The sequence below is a fragment of the Pleurodeles waltl genome, chromosome 9, assembly GCF_031143425.1.
Source record: "Pleurodeles waltl isolate 20211129_DDA chromosome 9, aPleWal1.hap1.20221129, whole genome shotgun sequence".
NCBI lineage: Eukaryota > Metazoa > Chordata > Amphibia > Caudata > Salamandridae > Pleurodeles > Pleurodeles waltl.
The window spans coordinates 229,079,386-229,097,485 of record NC_090448.1 but is presented as its reverse complement, the minus strand read 5'-3'; the positions used below and the strand labels follow the sequence as shown (position 1 = coordinate 229,097,485).

The 18,100-nt window shown below is 46.5% G+C and overlaps 2 protein-coding genes across 3 annotated transcripts in view; one reads left to right on the top strand and one right to left on the bottom strand.

The window, feature by feature from the left end:
- The window catches only part of WDR82 (WD repeat domain 82), a 149,437-nt gene extending 146,520 nt beyond the window's left edge, over positions 1 to 2,917 (bottom strand). The window contains exon 1 of the mRNA XM_069206600.1: positions 2,307 to 2,917. Coding sequence (XP_069062701.1) covers positions 2,307 to 2,467 — 161 coding nt within the window. The 5' untranslated portion in view covers positions 2,468 to 2,917. The remainder of the gene's footprint in view (positions 1 to 2,306) is intronic.
- A 50-nt stretch (positions 2,918 to 2,967) lies between these two features.
- GLYCTK (glycerate kinase) overlaps positions 2,968 to 18,100 on the top strand; it is a 102,056-nt gene continuing 86,923 nt past the window's right edge. The window contains exons 1-2 of one of the 2 annotated variants that reach the window (XM_069206597.1): positions 2,968 to 3,254; positions 5,853 to 5,993. The gene's annotated coding sequence lies outside the window, so the exon portion shown is untranslated. The remainder of the gene's footprint in view (positions 3,255 to 5,852; positions 5,994 to 18,100) is intronic. The other variant, XM_069206596.1, reaches the window with a different exon arrangement.

Here is an 18,100-nt window from a genome sequence, read left to right as displayed (position 1 = left end):
AGTATTAAGAAGAAACTAAGACTGAGTGTTTTGCATTTGAGGCTAAGAGGTAGATAAACCAAAAGAATGCAGGAGCATGTAAGCGTGACCAGCAATCTAAAAGAAGCATTTTGACATGTACCTTGAGGAGTGAAGACTAATAAACTGTACAAGAAAGTCAGAACCAACATTCTCCGGATTTGGCATGGTAATGGATATGAACCCTCTGAAGTTTCAAAAGGTCATTACAGAGCCACAAGCACCAGCAAGCCACGTTTGAGAAGTGTTTTCCTGAATATTACTTAAAATTAGTGTGATGATTTTGGGTGATCTGAAAATACAGCACACCAATGTACCCATTTATCAGTGCCCCCAGTTTGTGAGGTACGTCAGACATAACAAGTAATTGCTACTGTTCTTGGCAAAAAAACAAAAAAAAGTAAAACGAAACCTACTAGTGTGTGATTTAAAAAAAAAAAAATGCTAGTGATTACACATTAGATATAACTACTCGGCTGATAATATACATATTGACAGCCAAGGCAGCTACACGTGTGATACATTATTGTGTACTGTACAACAGTTTAAATGGGGCTTCAAATTCATAAAGCTTTGAAGCGATGTATTTATTCATCTTAGAAAAACAACCGGGAACTTTTCTGGCTTTTTTGAACGGACTAGATGTTTAAACCGAGGCAGATTATAACACTTGGTGATTTGGGAGGGGAAAAAACCCAAATGTAATGCACACTGAGACTCTGCTAAACTTTTGGATTACTGGTTATGTGCTTCAGTGTTATGGGCGGGACGGGAGTTGGTTGGAACCAGTGCGGAATCTCTAAGGTGTGAGATACATTGGGCGGCATCGCCGAAGCATTTTAGTAGGCACTGGGACTTGGTATAACCCTGTCACTCTAGAGATACATTTTCTGGTAATCCCCGATGCTTACTATTATTAGTGTTATTCTAATTGTTCTGTAACTGCTGATGTCTGTCAAGGGCGTTTTGTAGGACGCTTTTTGGGTGTACTTTTTTTTTTTTTAAACAAATATGTTTTAAGGCTTAACAGTCTAGTTATAGAATCGAGTAAATACTTGTGCGTGAGAGTTGATAACTCAATTGGTAAGGCGGAGGGAGGCGAAGATATCTGATTTGCTTCCATCCTTCTCCTATAAGGAAATATTCATTTGGGCCGTAAGAGAACGTTGTCAATTAATACATACTTTAAAGTAGGCATGAATCTCAGAAGTGCTGGAACTTTATTGGAAATGGAAATCCTATTTACAAGAGCAAAGTAGACCATTTTAAAATCCATATCAGAGTTTAAACGCGAGTATTAAAATCAGAAACGAAAATTTTCTACGAAATGACAAATGCGACTGGCATCACTACGATTTACAAGTAAGCAGAAATGGTGCAAAATAAGCCATTTGAGCCTTTTCAAATATTGTCCCACTCATCAAATAATGAGCAATATGTTTGATACAACCTAAGAGTCTATTGTTCTTTAGAAATATTTCATTAAGGGCCGCGAGCATCCAGAAGAACAAATCTGATATTTAAGTCAGCACTACCTACAACACTACGGACGGAAGGATGGTTGTGGCGATTACCTCCCTGTGTATGAATGCTTAATAGTTAGAGGATCGTTTGACCAGGTTCATTAGATGTTTGTGCCCATGACTCAAACTGGGGTAAGCCTACATACAGGAAGTCATTCTGACTGGCCAGCAGATGTGGAGGATGGGCATGGAACTTAATGTGACAGAGAGAACTAGAGACGCAGGGATATTGTAGGCTATTGTCCTGGGCACCCGTTCTCACCGAAAAGCCGTGGCTTTACTTATAAACAGACAAAACATGCTTGTCGACCACTTCTGTACTGGAAAAATTTCTGTTTTTCACACTTAAAAAGCTTTATAAGTCCCCAACTGTTCACAGTAGATAAGGGGCATTTGTTAATTTCCTGGGAATTATATACCACGGGTTTCTTGTACACAGGGAACTCTAGAGGGTTTCAACGTCCTTGCATCTTATCTAAACCGTTACCTGCATATGTTTTTGCATCATTCGCTTTACGCGAGATATAGGCAATGGCACAACTTAACTTATGACTCTCCTCCCAACGCCGGGGAGAAACACAAAAAAAAAAAATGAAAGGTTGAGATTTTTTTTTTTTTTTTTTTACGGTAGGGCGTCACCTAGTGTATGCGAAAGAGGGTATAATTCTACTCTCTAGTTTAACTCGATGGAGAGCAGTCCACCGGCTGGTGGAAATAGCTTTTTGATGTGACGTGTGTTACTCTCTCTCGGATTGCGGTACTCACTTTCCCTCATGGCAATCATAGAGCACGATGGAGTCGTCGTCGCTGCTGGATATCACAGTTTCCCCGTTGGGGCTGAAGTCAAAACAGTTTATTTTGTCGGAATTTTCTCTGAAAACCTTGGCTACGCGAAAGCTGCGCAGCACGTTATCGGTCAACTTCATCTCGGGGAACACAAAGGTGGTCTCCAAGACCTGAGGAAAACAACAGCGGCTAGAACAGCAAAAAGAGGCTTCAAGAGCGGAGCTCCGGCCCGAGAACAGCCAACAGCGGGAGTGACTCAGAGACCCGGAGTAGGGCCCTCGCGGAGAGTCGCAAAAAGGGCAGGAAGAGAACAAAGACTGTTCGTGGGGTGCAGAAAAGGAAATACGAATTCGGGGCCCACCCGTCAGACTGGCGGGAAACTGGCCAATGCAGCAGGGGAGGCCGCGCAGGCCTGGGGGGCAGAAGGCCAAGACCAGGAGGCGGGCCTGAGAAATCCGGTGCCAGAAAAGGGGTAGAAAACTCTACGCCTCACGTTTTTCGGCTGTCAGGAAACCTACTGCGGGTCGGGACTCGCGTCTCTAAGCAGTTCCCGGTTCTCACCGCCTCACTTGGCTCTCATTGTCTCCGCCCAGTTACGGCGGATGCAGGGGCGGGTCGCTATGCATTGTGGGTTAGCGGGGCAATGGCACGTGATCTAGAAAACAAGGTGGACCACCGCCATTTTATAATTGAAGGAGCAGCGAAACGGATGTAAGCTCTGCGGGAATAGAGGCTGTTTGCTTCTGATAAAACGGTCGCTTTGGCCTCTAATCGGTTATACCTTTCTGCTAAGTGACGGATTTGTAAGGGACGATAAACGCAGAGATATAAAATAGAATTTTTGCCATAAACTGGACATTTGCCAGGAACAAAGATGGCCGCCACTAAAACCATCATAGTCTGAGAAAGCGAAGAGAGACTAACGAGGTAATTCAGAAAAAAAGACTAAAACGCTGTAATAGAAACCGCTTACAAATTACTATGTCTATTAAGAACGGTAAAAAAAAAAAAGAGTCACGCCAACGACCTCAAATGATGTGTAATAACATTTGTTTTTAACCGTTTGCCCTTTTTACTGCACGAAGACGCAGTCCAGGGGCGCAACTAGACCCAAACTTTGGTGGGGTTCAACTAACACTTTGAAAAATAAGGGTCGAACCATCCTCGGAGCCAAAGCGCAAATTATTCTGGGTGTCCCCTTTACTGTTCTTATATAAAGTCTAATATGGCTCTCTTTTTCCTGGCAATTGTTTATTGAATCTTAAAGTGAAGTGGAACAGATACACGGTTTAAAATATAACAAATAACTACTAATGTGGATTTAGGATTCTTGCTCAAGAAATTGTTAGTTGAAACCATTACAGGTGTTTCAGTCTAACCTATTGTGGACCTGCAGATCGAGTATGATTTTGAATTGTGAGTTTTAGTCCCTGGGACAATCACATTCCAAAACATACTAGACTCATTACATAGATCTCAACTTAAAAGGGCTTAACTTAATGAAAGCAACATTAAGACATATTTGTTTTCCCAGGCCCCAAATCAGTTTTTGAGAAAGTGGTGGCAAATTATGCTTGTTAAGCGCATTTCTTTATGATTTTTGTTCATACTAAATTTTGCAGCATACACTATCTTTAATGCATTTTAAGATAGAATGTTAGTAAATGGAGACAAATCTCTTGCAGTCTTGTGGGGGTGGGCACCCCGTGTTCAGACTCTATAAAACATAGTATTACATGGTTATACAATAATAGCTATACTTTTCAGATCTCATCAATATTTTTGACTGTGAAGTACTTGAGCACTTCCACAAATTCAGATGTAGATCACATTTTGAAAGATAATGCTGAAACACATGGAGCACAGATGCGGAGTACACAGTGTGGTTATCCAAAAGTGCTCCCACACCTCAGACTTACCCAAATTTGAAGCATAGCCAAGAACCAATGGAGCAGCAGACTATTAAATGGTAAAATCATTTATGATCAAATTTGGAAACTGTGGTAACAGAAAAACCCATTTTAAGACTATGTCTTTCTAGGGCATTTCTGTGGAACTTTTGTGAGACAAAGTAGTAGAAAAACAAACTTCTTGCTGAAAGAATTGTAACTGCATGAATCTGTTAACTAACAGGAGAAGTGAAGCTGGATAGAAATAACATTTTGAAAGTGTTTTGCCAATCGCAGTAATCTTAATGGGGAGAACAGTTATTTGCACATATTCCTTAATCTACTGTTCTGTAGAAGACATGAGGTAGGCACAGTTGCAATCCTAAGCCATCTTATTTGATTTTTCGGATGTAGAGTACTTGGTCTTCTGAAAGGAAGTAGGTACTACAAAAAAGCAAAAACCTTCACTTGATATTTTCCAATTCATGCACTGCCCTTCCCACTAAACAAACCCTTTCATTCCCACCCTCTTATGCCTTGGATAAAGGCTGATTTGCATATGGCTGGGTCTAAATTTGGGTCGTGTGGTGAGCAAAAGAATTGATGGATTAAACCCAGATCTGAGACTGGGGGTAAATGTTTGGTTCCGCATTCTGTCTGTTGTTTGTGTTTGTTTGGATAAAGACCTGGCATCTCCAAGCCTGATTGTGGCTGTCTTCCCAGAGATCCTCCCCAACCTCTCTCCATTTGCAGATGTGGGCATGTAGATAAATCTAAATATTAACATGACTTTTATGTGAGGTCTGACTGTAGACACCAGGGAGGTAGGCAGCATGTTGCTTCCCATGGGCCCTCAATGGCCCATTTGAGCACACTAGAACCTTATTTATAAGTCTGTCATTCTTACCACTGGAAACTGTCACCCCTAACTTCTTCATCTTTCCCTCACTTGTGCTCCCCTGCTCTTTTCTATGTCCCAATATTTGATGAGTTCCTTTCCGTCTTGCCTATTGGCCAGATGCTAAATGTCAGATATCCATAAAGCATGGGTATACTGAGCAGTGAGTTGTAATTTTTTTTCATAAAGACCACTCCAATGAAAATGGCTCCTTTTCTCTTTAGTCTTTCTCCTGGTCTTCTTCTCCATCCCTTCCGTGCTTTCATATGACCATTTGGGGGCTTAAATTATCGCTATTCAAATAAGGAACAAACCTCTTAGGAAAACATGTTTACACTTTAAAGCGCTACTGTCTTTCTTTGTATCTCTCTCTCTCTGTCTTGGTTTTGTTATGTCTCTCTGGGTTTCTCTCTCTTTCTCTTTTATCTGTCCCATTGTGTCCTGAGCACAGAAGTAGGCTAAAAATACTAGAAATTAAGAAATTTGCAGTCTCTGCTGCCCTTTGCCCCACCATTCTCAATGAGGCATTCCCTGTGGAGTATGTGATGGTTCACTTGTTTAAGGAAATACGGAAGGCTACTAGGAATTTCCTTAGCAGGGCATTTGATAATGGCAGTTTGGTGGGAATATTAGTATGTTTTGCCTTCTTCATGGGTGGTTTGTTGCTCCTGTTCAGTCGTTAGAGACACGGTCTATCATGTTGGTTGTCAGATTACTTTATGTGACATTTCACTGCAGGGAGTCTGATGAACAGATGGAAAAAAGGTTCTGGTGTGCTGGAAGATGTGGACTGGGAAAAAGCATGTAAACATTCCACAAAGGAAGCAATACAAGAGGGGTTCAGACTGGTCCAATTAGAAGCCCTGCATCATCTCTAATGTATGTACACTGTAGGAAGTTGGCTCTGTATGTGCTATTTCAAAGTAAGGAATAGCATGCACAGAGTCCAAGGGTTCCCCTTAGAGGTAAAATAGTGGTAAAAAGAGATAATACTAATGCTCTATTTTGTGGTAGTGTGGTCGAGCAGTAGGCTTATCCAAGGAGTAGTGTTAAGCATTTGTTGTACATACACATAGACAATAAATGAGGTACACACACTCAGAGACAAATCCAGCCAATAGGTTTTTATATAGAAAAATATCTTTTCTTAGTTTATTTTAAGAACCACAGGTTCAAATTTTACATGTAATATCTCATTCGAAAGGTATTGCAGGTAAGTACTTTAGGAACTTCAAATCATCAAAATTGCATGTATACTTTTCAAGTTATTCACAAATAGCTGTTTTAAAAGTGGACACTTAGTGCAATTTTCACAGTTCCTAGGGGAGGTAAGTATTTGTTAGGTTAACCAGGTAAGTAAGACACTTACAGGGCTTAGTTCTTGGTCCAAGGTAGCCCACCGTTGGGGGTTCAGAGCAACCCCAAAGTCACCACACCAGCAGTTCAGGGCCGGTCAGGTGCAGAGTTCAAAGTGGTGCCCAAAACACATAGGCTAGAATGGAGAGAAGGGGGTGCCCCGGTTCCGGTCTGCTTGCAGGTAAGTACCCGCGTCTTCGGAGGGCAGACCAGGGGGGTTTTGTAGGGCACCGGGGGGGACACAAGTCCACACAGAAATTTCACCCTCAGCGGCGCGGGGGCGGCCGGGTGCAGTGTAGAAACAAGCGTCGGGTTTTCAATGTTAGTCTATGAGAGATCTCGGGATCTCTTCAGCGCTGCAGGCAGGCAAGGGGGGGATTCCTCGGGGAAACCTCCACTTGGGCAAGGGAGAGGGACTCCTGGGGGTCACTTCTCCAGTGAAAGTCCGGTCCTTCAGGTCCTGGGGGCTGCGGGTGCAGGGTCTCTCCCAGGCGTCGGGACTTGGGATTCCAAGAGTCGCGGTCAGGGGAAGCCTCGGGATTCCCTCTGCAGGCGGCGCTGTGGGGGCTCAGGGGGGACAGGTTTTGGTACTCACAGTATCAGAGTAGTCCTGGGGTCCCTCCTGAGGTGTTGGCTCGCCACCAGCCGAGTCGGGGTCGCCGGGTGCAGTGTTGCAAGTCTCACGCTTCTTGCGGGGAGCTTGCAGGGTTCTTTAAAGCTGCTGGAAACAAAGTTGCAGCTTTTCTTGGAGCAGGTCCGCTGTCCTCGGGAGTTTCTTGTCTTTTCGAAGCAGGGGCAGTCCTCAGAGGATGTCGAGGTCGCTGGTCCCTTCGGAAGGCGTCGCTGGAGCAGGATCTTTGGAAGGCAGGAGACAGGCCGGTGAGTTTCTGGAGCCAAGGCAGTTGTCGTCTTCTGGTCTTCCGCTGCAGGGGTTTTCAGCTGGGCAGTCCTTCTTCTTGTTGCAGGAATCTAACTTTCTAGGGTTCAGGGTAGCCCTTAAATACTAAATTTAAGGGCGTGTTTAGGTCTGGGGGGTTAGTAGCCAATGGCTACTAGCCCTGAGGGTGGGTACACCCTCTTTGTGCCTCCTCCCAAGGGGAGGGGGTCACAATCCTAACCCTATTGGGGGAATCCTCCATCTGCAAGATGGAGGATTTCTAAAAGTCAGAGTCACTTCAGCTCAGGACACCTTAGGGGCTGTCCTGACTGGCCAGTGACTCCTCCTTGTTGCTTTCTTTGTTCCCTCCAGCCTTGCCGCCAAAAGTGGGGGCCGTGGCCGGAGGGGGCGGGCAACTCCACTAAGCTGGAGTGCCCTGCTGGGCTGTGACAAAGGGGTGAGCCTTTGAGGCTCACCGCCAGGTGTCACAGCTCCTGCCTGGGGGAGGTGTTAGCATCTCCACCCAGTGCAGGCTTTGTTACTGGCCTCAGAGTGACAAAGGCACTCTCCCCATGGGGCCAGCAACATGTCTCTGGTGTGGCAGGCTGCTGGAACTAGTCAGCCTACACAGACAGTCGGTTAAGTTTCAGGGGGCACCTCTAAGGTGCCCTCTGTGGTGTATTTTACAATAAAATGTACACTGGCATCAGTGTGCATTTATTGTGCTGAGAAGTTTGATACCAAACTTCCCAGTTTTCAGTGTAGCCATTATGGTGCTGTGGAGTTCGTGTAAAACAGACTCCCAGACCATATACTCTTATGGCTACCCTGCACTTACAATGTCTAAGGTTTTGCTTAGACACTGTAGGGGCACAGTGCTCATGCACTGGTACCCTCACCTATGGTATAGTGCACCCTGCCTTAGGGCTGTAAGGCCTGCTAGAGGGGTGTCTTACCTATACTGCATAGGCAGTGAGAGGCTGGCATGGCACCCTGAGGGGAGTGCCATGTCGACTTACTCATTTTGTTCTCACCAGCACACACAGGCTGGTAAGCAGTGTGTCTGTGCTGAGTGAGGGGTCTCTAGGGTGGCATAATACATGCTACAGCCCTTAGAGACCTTCCCTGGCATCAGGGCCCTTGGTACCAGAGGTACCAGTTACAAGGGACTTATCTGGATGCCAGGGTGTGCCAATTGTGGAAACAATGGTACATTTTAGGTGAAAGAACACTGGTGCTGGGGCCTGGTTAGCAGGGTCCCAGCACACTTCTCAGTCAAGTCAGCATCAGTATCAGGCAAAAAGTGGGGGGTAACTGCAACAGGGAGCCATTTCTTTACACAAGCCCCCCCCAGCCCACAGGCCAGGAGACTCAGCCAACGCTGGAAGAGTCTTCCTAGTCTGTCAGGCGAGGAAGAGTAGAGGAAATGGCTGGTTTGTTGCAGGGCCTACTCTGCCTTACATCCTCCTGTTCAGGTCATTCCCTCTGGGGAACTGACCCACTTCCACAGTGATAGGACCTAGTCTGAACTGCCTCTTGTCTGTGCTTTTTATGTCTTCACCCATTCTCTCTATTTTGAGGTCAGAGGTATCCACCTCTGCTAATCTTATCTTAGCCAGGGTCACCCCTAGCTTACCCAAAGAGGTTACCCAGAGCTGGAGTAACCCCACCATGACCAACAGGGTCAGGGGGCCTAACTTGTTATTTGGCATGGGGTCAGACCACCAGGCCAAGGATAGTGCAGCCATAAAGGCTAACACCCAGCAGAGGCCACTGACAGCTGTCAGTGCCCAGAACCACACCTTTAGCTCTTCACCTAGAAGGGAAGGGGCTAAGTTACAGGCTTTTTTGGGTTCAGGGTGCCTGTCTGCTGTATTAGAGTGGGGGGTCACCACATCTTGTAGTAAACACCCTTCTTCCACTCTTTCTTCTGTTAGCTGAGGAGCCACCCACTCAGGCTTAACAGTTGCCTGACTAGCCAGGACTTCTTGTGGGTCAGGTTGGACTTTATCAGAGCCATTTTTGGAGTTCTCCCCTACTGGAGCAGAATCTCCTTGGCTTGCTGGAACCTTGGCTAAAGGTTGTCCACCTTTCCTACTCTGTTTCCTTTTCTTTTTATTCTGGGGCCTACTTGCATTTACTGCAGAGGCAGGACTTCCAGAATCCTTGGGAGAGGACTGGCACTGGACCAGTTCCTCTCTTGGGCTCTGACTAACCTCTGGGTAGTCATTTCCAAGGAGACAATCAAGGGGGAGGTCTGTACTGACTACTACCCTTCTCCAGCTAAGAGTGCCACCCACTTCTATGGGTACTAAAGCCACAGGCCTCTTAGTGACCCTGTCTAGGCTAACTCTTACCCTGGCAGTCTCACCTGGGATGTACTGGTTTGAGAGCACCAGCCTGTCATGCACAATAGTGTGACTGGCACAAGTGTCTCTCAGGGCAGTGGTTGGGATTCCATTCACCAGTAGGTGGTGGAAGTGTCTACTTCCCTCTGGAATCTCCAACTCACCTGTTGGGCCCTGTTTCCAGTTGAAGGCTATGAAGACCTCCTCATCTGAGGAGTCATCTCCCATGGCTACACTGGTTACCCCTGGAATTTTGTTCTGGGGTTTGTTTTTGGGACAAGAAGTGTCCTTGGTGTGGTGCCCAGACTGTTTACAGTTGTGGCACCATGCCTTAGTGGCATCCCAGTTCTTACCCTGGTACCCACCTTTGTTTTGGGTTGTGTCTTGGGGCCCACCCACCTGTTCTGTTTTTTGGGGGCCTACAGAGGACTCTTTTTCTTTGTTTCTAGTGTCACCCACTTTCTCCTGGGGAGTTTTTGTAACCCCTTTCTTTTGGTCACCCCCAGTGGAAGTTTTGGTTACCCTAGTCTTGACCCAGTGGTCTGCCTTCTTTCCCAATTCTTGGGGAGAAATTGGACCTAGGTCTACCAGATACTGATGCAACTTTTCATTGAAGCAGTTACTTAAAATGTGTTCTTTCATAAACAAATTATAAAGCCCAACATAGTTACACACTTCATTTCCAGTTAACCAACCATCTAGTGTTTTGACTGAGTAGTCTACAAAATCAACCCAGGTCTGGCTCGAGGATTTTTGAGCCCCCCTGAATCTAATTCTATACTCCTCAGTGGAGAATCCAAAGCCCTCAATCAGGGTACCCTTCATGAGGTCATAAGATTCTGCATCTTTTCCAGAGAGTGTGAGGAGTCTATCCCTACACTTTCCAGTGAACATTTCCCAAAGGAGAGCACCCCAGTGAGATCTGTTTACTTTTCTGGTTACACAAGCCCTCTCAAAAGCTGTGAACCATTTGGTGATGTCATCACCATCTTCATATTTTGTTACAATCCCTTTGGGGATTTTTAGGATGTCAGGAGAATCTCTGACCCTATTTAAGTTGCTGCCACCATTGATGGGACCTAGGCCCATCTCTTTTCTTTCCCTTTCTATGGCTAGGAGCTGCTTTTCCAAAGCCAATCTTTTGGCCATCCTGGCTAACTGGATGTCCTCTTCACTGGGGTTATCCTCAGTGATTTCAGAGGTGTTGGTCTCTCCTGTGAGGGAACCAGCATCTCTGACTATTATTTTTGGAGTCAGGGTTTGAGGGACCCTGTTCTCCCTAGATAGGACTGGTAGGGGGGAATTGTCCTCCAAGTCACTATCCTCTTCCTCTGAGTTGCCACCCTCAGAGGGGTTGGCCTTTTCAAACTCTGCCAAAAGCTCCTGGAGCTGTATTTTGGTAGGTTTGGGGCCCATTGTTATTTTCTTTATTTTACAGAGTGACCTTAGCTCTCTCATCTTAAGATGGAGGTAAGGTGTGGTGTCGAGTTCTACCACATTCACATCTGTGCTAGACATTATGCTTCTAAAAGTTGGAATACTTTTTAAGAAACTAAAACTGGTTCTAGAATCTAATTCAAACTTTTACAAACTTTTAAACTCTAAAAGAAATGCTAAACAGGATCTAACACAAGGCCCTAGCAGGTCTTTTAAGAATTTAGAAAACTTTTCAAATTGCAAAAATCAATTTCTAATGACAATTTTGGAATTTGTCGTGTGATCAGGTATTGGCTGAGTAGTCCAGCAAATGCAAAGTCTTGTACCCCACCGCTGATCCACCAATGTAGGAAGTTGGCTCTGTATGTGCTATTTCAAAGTAAGGAATAGCATGCACAGAGTCCAAGGGTTCCCCTTAGAGGTAAAATAGTGGTAAAAAGAGATAATACTAATGCTCTATTTTGTGGTAGTGTGGTCGAGCAGTAGGCTTATCCAAGGAGTAGTGTTAAGCATTTGTTGTACATACACATAGACAATAAATGAGGTACACACACTCAGAGACAAATCCAGCCAATAGGTTTTTATATAGAAAAATATCTTTTCTTAGTTTATTTTAAGAACCACAGGTTCAAATTTTACATGTAATATCTCATTCGAAAGGTATTGCAGGTAAGTACTTTAGGAACTTCAAATCATCAAAATTGCATGTATACTTTTCAAGTTATTCACAAATAGCTGTTTTAAAAGTGGACACTTAGTGCAATTTTCACAGTTCCTAGGGGAGGTAAGTATTTGTTAGGTTAACCAGGTAAGTAAGACACTTACAGGGCTTAGTTCTTGGTCCAAGGTAGCCCACCGTTGGGGGTTCAGAGCAACCCCAAAGTCACCACACCAGCAGTTCAGGGCCGGTCAGGTGCAGAGTTCAAAGTGGTGCCCAAAACACATAGGCTAGAATGGAGAGAAGGGGGTGCCCCGGTTCCGGTCTGCTTGCAGGTAAGTACCCGCGTCTTCGGAGGGCAGACCAGGGGGGTTTTGTAGGGCACCGGGGGGGACACAAGTCCACACAGAAATTTCACCCTCAGCGGCGCGGGGGCGGCCGGGTGCAGTGTAGAAACAAGCGTCGGGTTTTCAATGTTAGTCTATGAGAGATCTCGGGATCTCTTCAGCGCTGCAGGCAGGCAAGGGGGGGATTCCTCGGGGAAACCTCCACTTGGGCAAGGGAGAGGGACTCCTGGGGGTCACTTCTCCAGTGAAAGTCCGGTCCTTCAGGTCCTGGGGGCTGCGGGTGCAGGGTCTCTCCCAGGCGTCGGGACTTGGGATTCCAAGAGTCGCGGTCAGGGGAAGCCTCGGGATTCCCTCTGCAGGCGGCGCTGTGGGGGCTCAGGGGGGACAGGTTTTGGTACTCACAGTATCAGAGTAGTCCTGGGGTCCCTCCTGAGGTGTTGGCTCGCCACCAGCCGAGTCGGGGTCGCCGGGTGCAGTGTTGCAAGTCTCACGCTTCTTGCGGGGAGCTTGCAGGGTTCTTTAAAGCTGCTGGAAACAAAGTTGCAGCTTTTCTTGGAGCAGGTCCGCTGTCCTCGGGAGTTTCTTGTCTTTTCGAAGCAGGGGCAGTCCTCAGAGGATGTCGAGGTCGCTGGTCCCTTCGGAAGGCGTCGCTGGAGCAGGATCTTTGGAAGGCAGGAGACAGGCCGGTGAGTTTCTGGAGCCAAGGCAGTTGTCGTCTTCTGGTCTTCCGCTGCAGGGGTTTTCAGCTGGGCAGTCCTTCTTCTTGTTGCAGGAATCTAACTTTCTAGGGTTCAGGGTAGCCCTTAAATACTAAATTTAAGGGCGTGTTTAGGTCTGGGGGGTTAGTAGCCAATGGCTACTAGCCCTGAGGGTGGGTACACCCTCTTTGTGCCTCCTCCCAAGGGGAGGGGGTCACAATCCTAACCCTATTGGGGGAATCCTCCATCTGCAAGATGGAGGATTTCTAAAAGTCAGAGTCACTTCAGCTCAGGACACCTTAGGGGCTGTCCTGACTGGCCAGTGACTCCTCCTTGTTGCTTTCTTTGTTCCCTCCAGCCTTGCCGCCAAAAGTGGGGGCCGTGGCCGGAGGGGGCGGGCAACTCCACTAAGCTGGAGTGCCCTGCTGGGCTGTGACAAAGGGGTGAGCCTTTGAGGCTCACCGCCAGGTGTCACAGCTCCTGCCTGGGGGAGGTGTTAGCATCTCCACCCAGTGCAGGCTTTGTTACTGGCCTCAGAGTGACAAAGGCACTCTCCCCATGGGGCCAGCAACATGTCTCTGGTGTGGCAGGCTGCTGGAACTAGTCAGCCTACACAGACAGTCGGTTAAGTTTCAGGGGGCACCTCTAAGGTGCCCTCTGTGGTGTATTTTACAATAAAATGTACACTGGCATCAGTGTGCATTTATTGTGCTGAGAAGTTTGATACCAAACTTCCCAGTTTTCAGTGTAGCCATTATGGTGCTGTGGAGTTCGTGTAAAACAGACTCCCAGACCATATACTCTTATGGCTACCCTGCACTTACAATGTCTAAGGTTTTGCTTAGACACTGTAGGGGCACAGTGCTCATGCACTGGTACCCTCACCTATGGTATAGTGCACCCTGCCTTAGGGCTGTAAGGCCTGCTAGAGGGGTGTCTTACCTATACTGCATAGGCAGTGAGAGGCTGGCATGGCACCCTGAGGGGAGTGCCATGTCGACTTACTCATTTTGTTCTCACCAGCACACACAGGCTGGTAAGCAGTGTGTCTGTGCTGAGTGAGGGGTCTCTAGGGTGGCATAATACATGCTACAGCCCTTAGAGACCTTCCCTGGCATCAGGGCCCTTGGTACCAGAGGTACCAGTTACAAGGGACTTATCTGGATGCCAGGGTGTGCCAATTGTGGAAACAATGGTACATTTTAGGTGAAAGAACACTGGTGCTGGGGCCTGGTTAGCAGGGTCCCAGCACACTTCTCAGTCAAGTCAGCATCAGTATCAGGCAAAAAGTGGGGGGTAACTGCAACAGGGAGCCATTTCTTTACATACACATAACTTAAATTATTTGCTAAGATCACACTGGGTGACTGTCCTTGAAGATAGAGGTGAGAAGAAACTTTCCTATGTGCAATATAGGTTAATGCATTTTGAAATAGAGATCAGTACTACCTATCCAAGGTGACTGAGAATTCAGTGGATCTGATGGCACGGCTGACATTGCTGGGATGATAACATCTGTGTGAAATTGGGCTGTTGATTGACTGGGGTGTGAGCTCTGGTCAAATAACAGCCACAATCTCTTGAAGGGTGAACCACTAAAAGTCACTAAATTAACCTGTGCTTATCCCTGGGTAGCTTGGCACAAAAAGCTGCCAGGCTTAACTTAGAGGCAATGTGCAAAGTATTTATGCAGTACACAGGCAGTAATGAAGTGAAAACACAACACAGACAACATTCCAAATCAATTTAGAAAAACAGAGAACAATTTAATACATTATTTGATACCAAAACCATCTAAATCCAATTAGTGAAACAGGAGTTATGAATTTTAAAAGTTTAAGGTTCAAAAGAGCACCTAGAAGATAAAAGTGGCAACCACAGTTATCCAGTCACCTTTAACATCACAACAAAGGGTCCAGGAGTGTATGGGGACCTCAGGTGGGCCCAGGACTCACTCAGGCCGAGTCCAGATGTGGGTTCAAAATGGTGGGAGCCTGTTATGCCCTTGTTACTCTGAATATGAGGCCATCAAACCATCCCTTGGAGTCACTTCTGGAAATCCTGGGTGCAGGTAAAGATGCAGGGCTCCACAGCAGGGCTGGCCACTGAGGGTTCAAAGCAGGTACCCGCAGACTTGCCATTGGGCATCTCCAGAGCTGGTCTCCAAGATGAGCTCTGTGGTGTCGCTTTCTAGGAGCTATGTTCCTGGCGGGTTTGTGGACTTCAGTGCAGCAGGGGACGGGGGAGTGGGTTGCAGGGGCAGGACCCCGAGTTCAGCATCTGCAAGAGCCTGCTTAGTGGAAGAGCGATCACTGTTCACGACCTAGTTCCATCTTTTTCTGCCCAGTAACCCAGGCGGGGGCCAGGATCTTCCTTCAAGTGTGTGTCAGCCCTCCCGCCCCCGCGCACAAAGGTCCCCTCCTGTTTGTCACCCAATGTACAGAATAGATGAGGGGGTGCCACCACGTACCGCCCTGGGCCTCCGGCTTCAGGTGCTCCCCCCACCCGAGTGTCACAACTCTAATCTGGCCTAGGCACACTCATCCAGGAAGAGGCCTACCACCTCTCTGCAAGGCTCTGTCAGCTAGGCTCCACCTGTGCAGCAGCAGCGGAGATAGGGATCCGCAGTAGGGGACCCGGCCATCTGGTCATATCACACCGCTTGCGGGAACTCCCAGGTCGTGACCGCAGGTACCCGCTGCTACCCAGGCACCCCGATCCCTGTACAAGGCCCACCGGTGAGCAGAGCTCCAGAATCAGGCGGCCATCAGTGTCCGTGGCCAGACCATGCACCCGAGGGAGATTTCTAGACACTATCTCGTCACCATGAGCTGTCATCGACTAAGAAGGAGAAGTCGTACACCAACTGTTCATCATGCAAGCAGAAAACCAGAAAGTTTGTGGGTTTTCAACTTTTAATAGTCTTGGCTCCAAATATTTTACTAAAAATCTAATCTGTAAAAGGTTTCATTCAACGAAGATGTACTTCATTATTCACAAACACATCATCTACTCTCCTGCAAGGACTTAAGGGAGTGTTCGAATTGGGATACTAGTATGCACCGTACAACCATTTAACAAAATCACTTGTCTAAGTCAGCTGTTCAGTCTCTCAAAAGCACTTCCTGATTACTGATAATTTGTAATGGTTAACGGCGCCTGGTGGTATACTAAATCTAAACATCAATATTTATTTTTCACTGTGTAAGAACTATTTCTACAACTAAAGGAGTCTTTGTGTTTCAACTATTCCATACTCAAATACTACATAACAGACTAATGATTAAAATACTACATCCAGGAAAAACTGTGGGACTTTATTGCTTCTACCAAATTTCTAACCTCATAAATCAGGTAGAAATTGAGAAGAGGCTGATAATACCTCAATTTGAAAAAAGGGAAAAGAAAAATGTGTGTGTGTTATCAGACAATGAGTACCATGAAGCTGTCATTTTCCAACATGACCACTTGTGGTTTACAGTTATAATGTAGTAGGGTTAGTACACACATAACGATTTTAGGGCCAGATGTAAGTAGGAAAAAATGTGGGAGTCGGAAATAGCGACTCCATGCAAATCGCTATTTCCGACTCGCAAAACGATATTACAGTAAAAATCGTTATTCCAGATAGTGAGTCGCACGAAGGGTGTGGTCCGGTGTCGCAAATTGCGACTGACTCGCAAATTGCCTGCTGGTAGAATAAGACTTTTGAAATAACCACTTCCTGGTTTTGTGTGATGACATCAGAACCAGGAAGTAACCACATGAACAGGGAGGAGCCCACCCAGCCCAAACTACAGAGCCACACCCAGGTGAGAGGAGCAGCAGGAACAATGGCTACACAGGAGAAGGAGACACCCAGTGGAGGCAGAAAATGCAAAACCAAGTTTTCTGACAAGGAGTTGGAGATGCTGACCGAGGAGTGCTGCCTGCACCATGAACAATTATTTGGCAAGGCAGCAATAAGTGTTCCTGACACCCAAAAAAAGAAGATCTGGCAGGACATCCAGAACAAGATCAATGCCATTGGTGTAAGCCACGGCACCCTGAATGAAATACGCAAAAGGTGGTATGACTTTCGCTCCAGGACCAAGGAGAGGGTGGCGGAGCGCATGAGGGAGATGCATGGCACTGGAGGAGGGCCATCTACTGTTCCACCCCCTACAGCACTTTTGTGGAGGCATCAGAATCTTGACTTCAACAAGCCAAACGTCCTCTCAACCACAGTTCTGGTCCGCCGATGTGCAATGTTGTATCGCCTCTCGTTCTGATTGCCAGGTGTTAGGTATGGGGTGAGTATCCATGGTCTCAGGGCATATGCACTGTCACCTGTTTGACAAAAGAGGCAAATTTAGCAGGGCATCACAGGGTTACGCAGTGACCTGTATGTAAGACTTCAGAGTGTACTCGCCAATACCTAATAAATATCCTTCTCCAAACTCCCCACGTTCTAGGCGTTGGTGTATCCCATTGTGCCTGAATATGTATGAATTATGTGTACTCCCTGGATATTTAGCCACAATGTCAGTAATGACATTATGGGCGTCACATACCACCTGGATGTTTAGTGAGTGGGTACATTTCCTATTGCGGAACACATATTCCAGATTTGATGGTGGGCAAATTGGTATATGTGTCCCGTCCACACACCCTATTACATGGGTAAAGTTGGCAATTCTGTAGAAGTCCAACTTGGTGCTGTTCATTTCTGCCTCATTTCTGGGAAGGTATATATATCTGGACATGTGTGCGAGTATGGCATCTAGGAAACATCTGAAGAATCGTGAGAGTGCACTTTGGGATACCCCACCTGCCACAGCAATTACCTCCTGATAGCTACTTGAGGCCAAGAGGTGCAGTGAGCATAGCACTTGCACATGTGTGGGGATGGTGCTGCCGCGCATTGTCTGTCGTTTAAGCTGAGGTTTCAGCAGTTCAATTATCTCTAAGATAACAGCACTGTTCAGTCTGTATTTATCATATGTCTCCTCCTCAGTTTGTTGAACTAGTGTCTGCCTGGTTTGATATATCCTCTCCTGTCTCTGCCTCCTCCTCCTCTGCTGGGCAGCCTGGACTCTCCTCCTCCATGCAATCATATATAGTGCAGCCATTTTGAGTAGCCCAGATGCCTTCTGGGTCTCCTTTTATACTTTGCTTCTGGTTACCACCTGCTCTGAATCAGTGGTAATCTGGGTGTGCAAAACGGGCTTTTTGCCACTAGTCGCAATTTGCGACTGGCTTTTGCATACGGTTTGTGACTCGCAA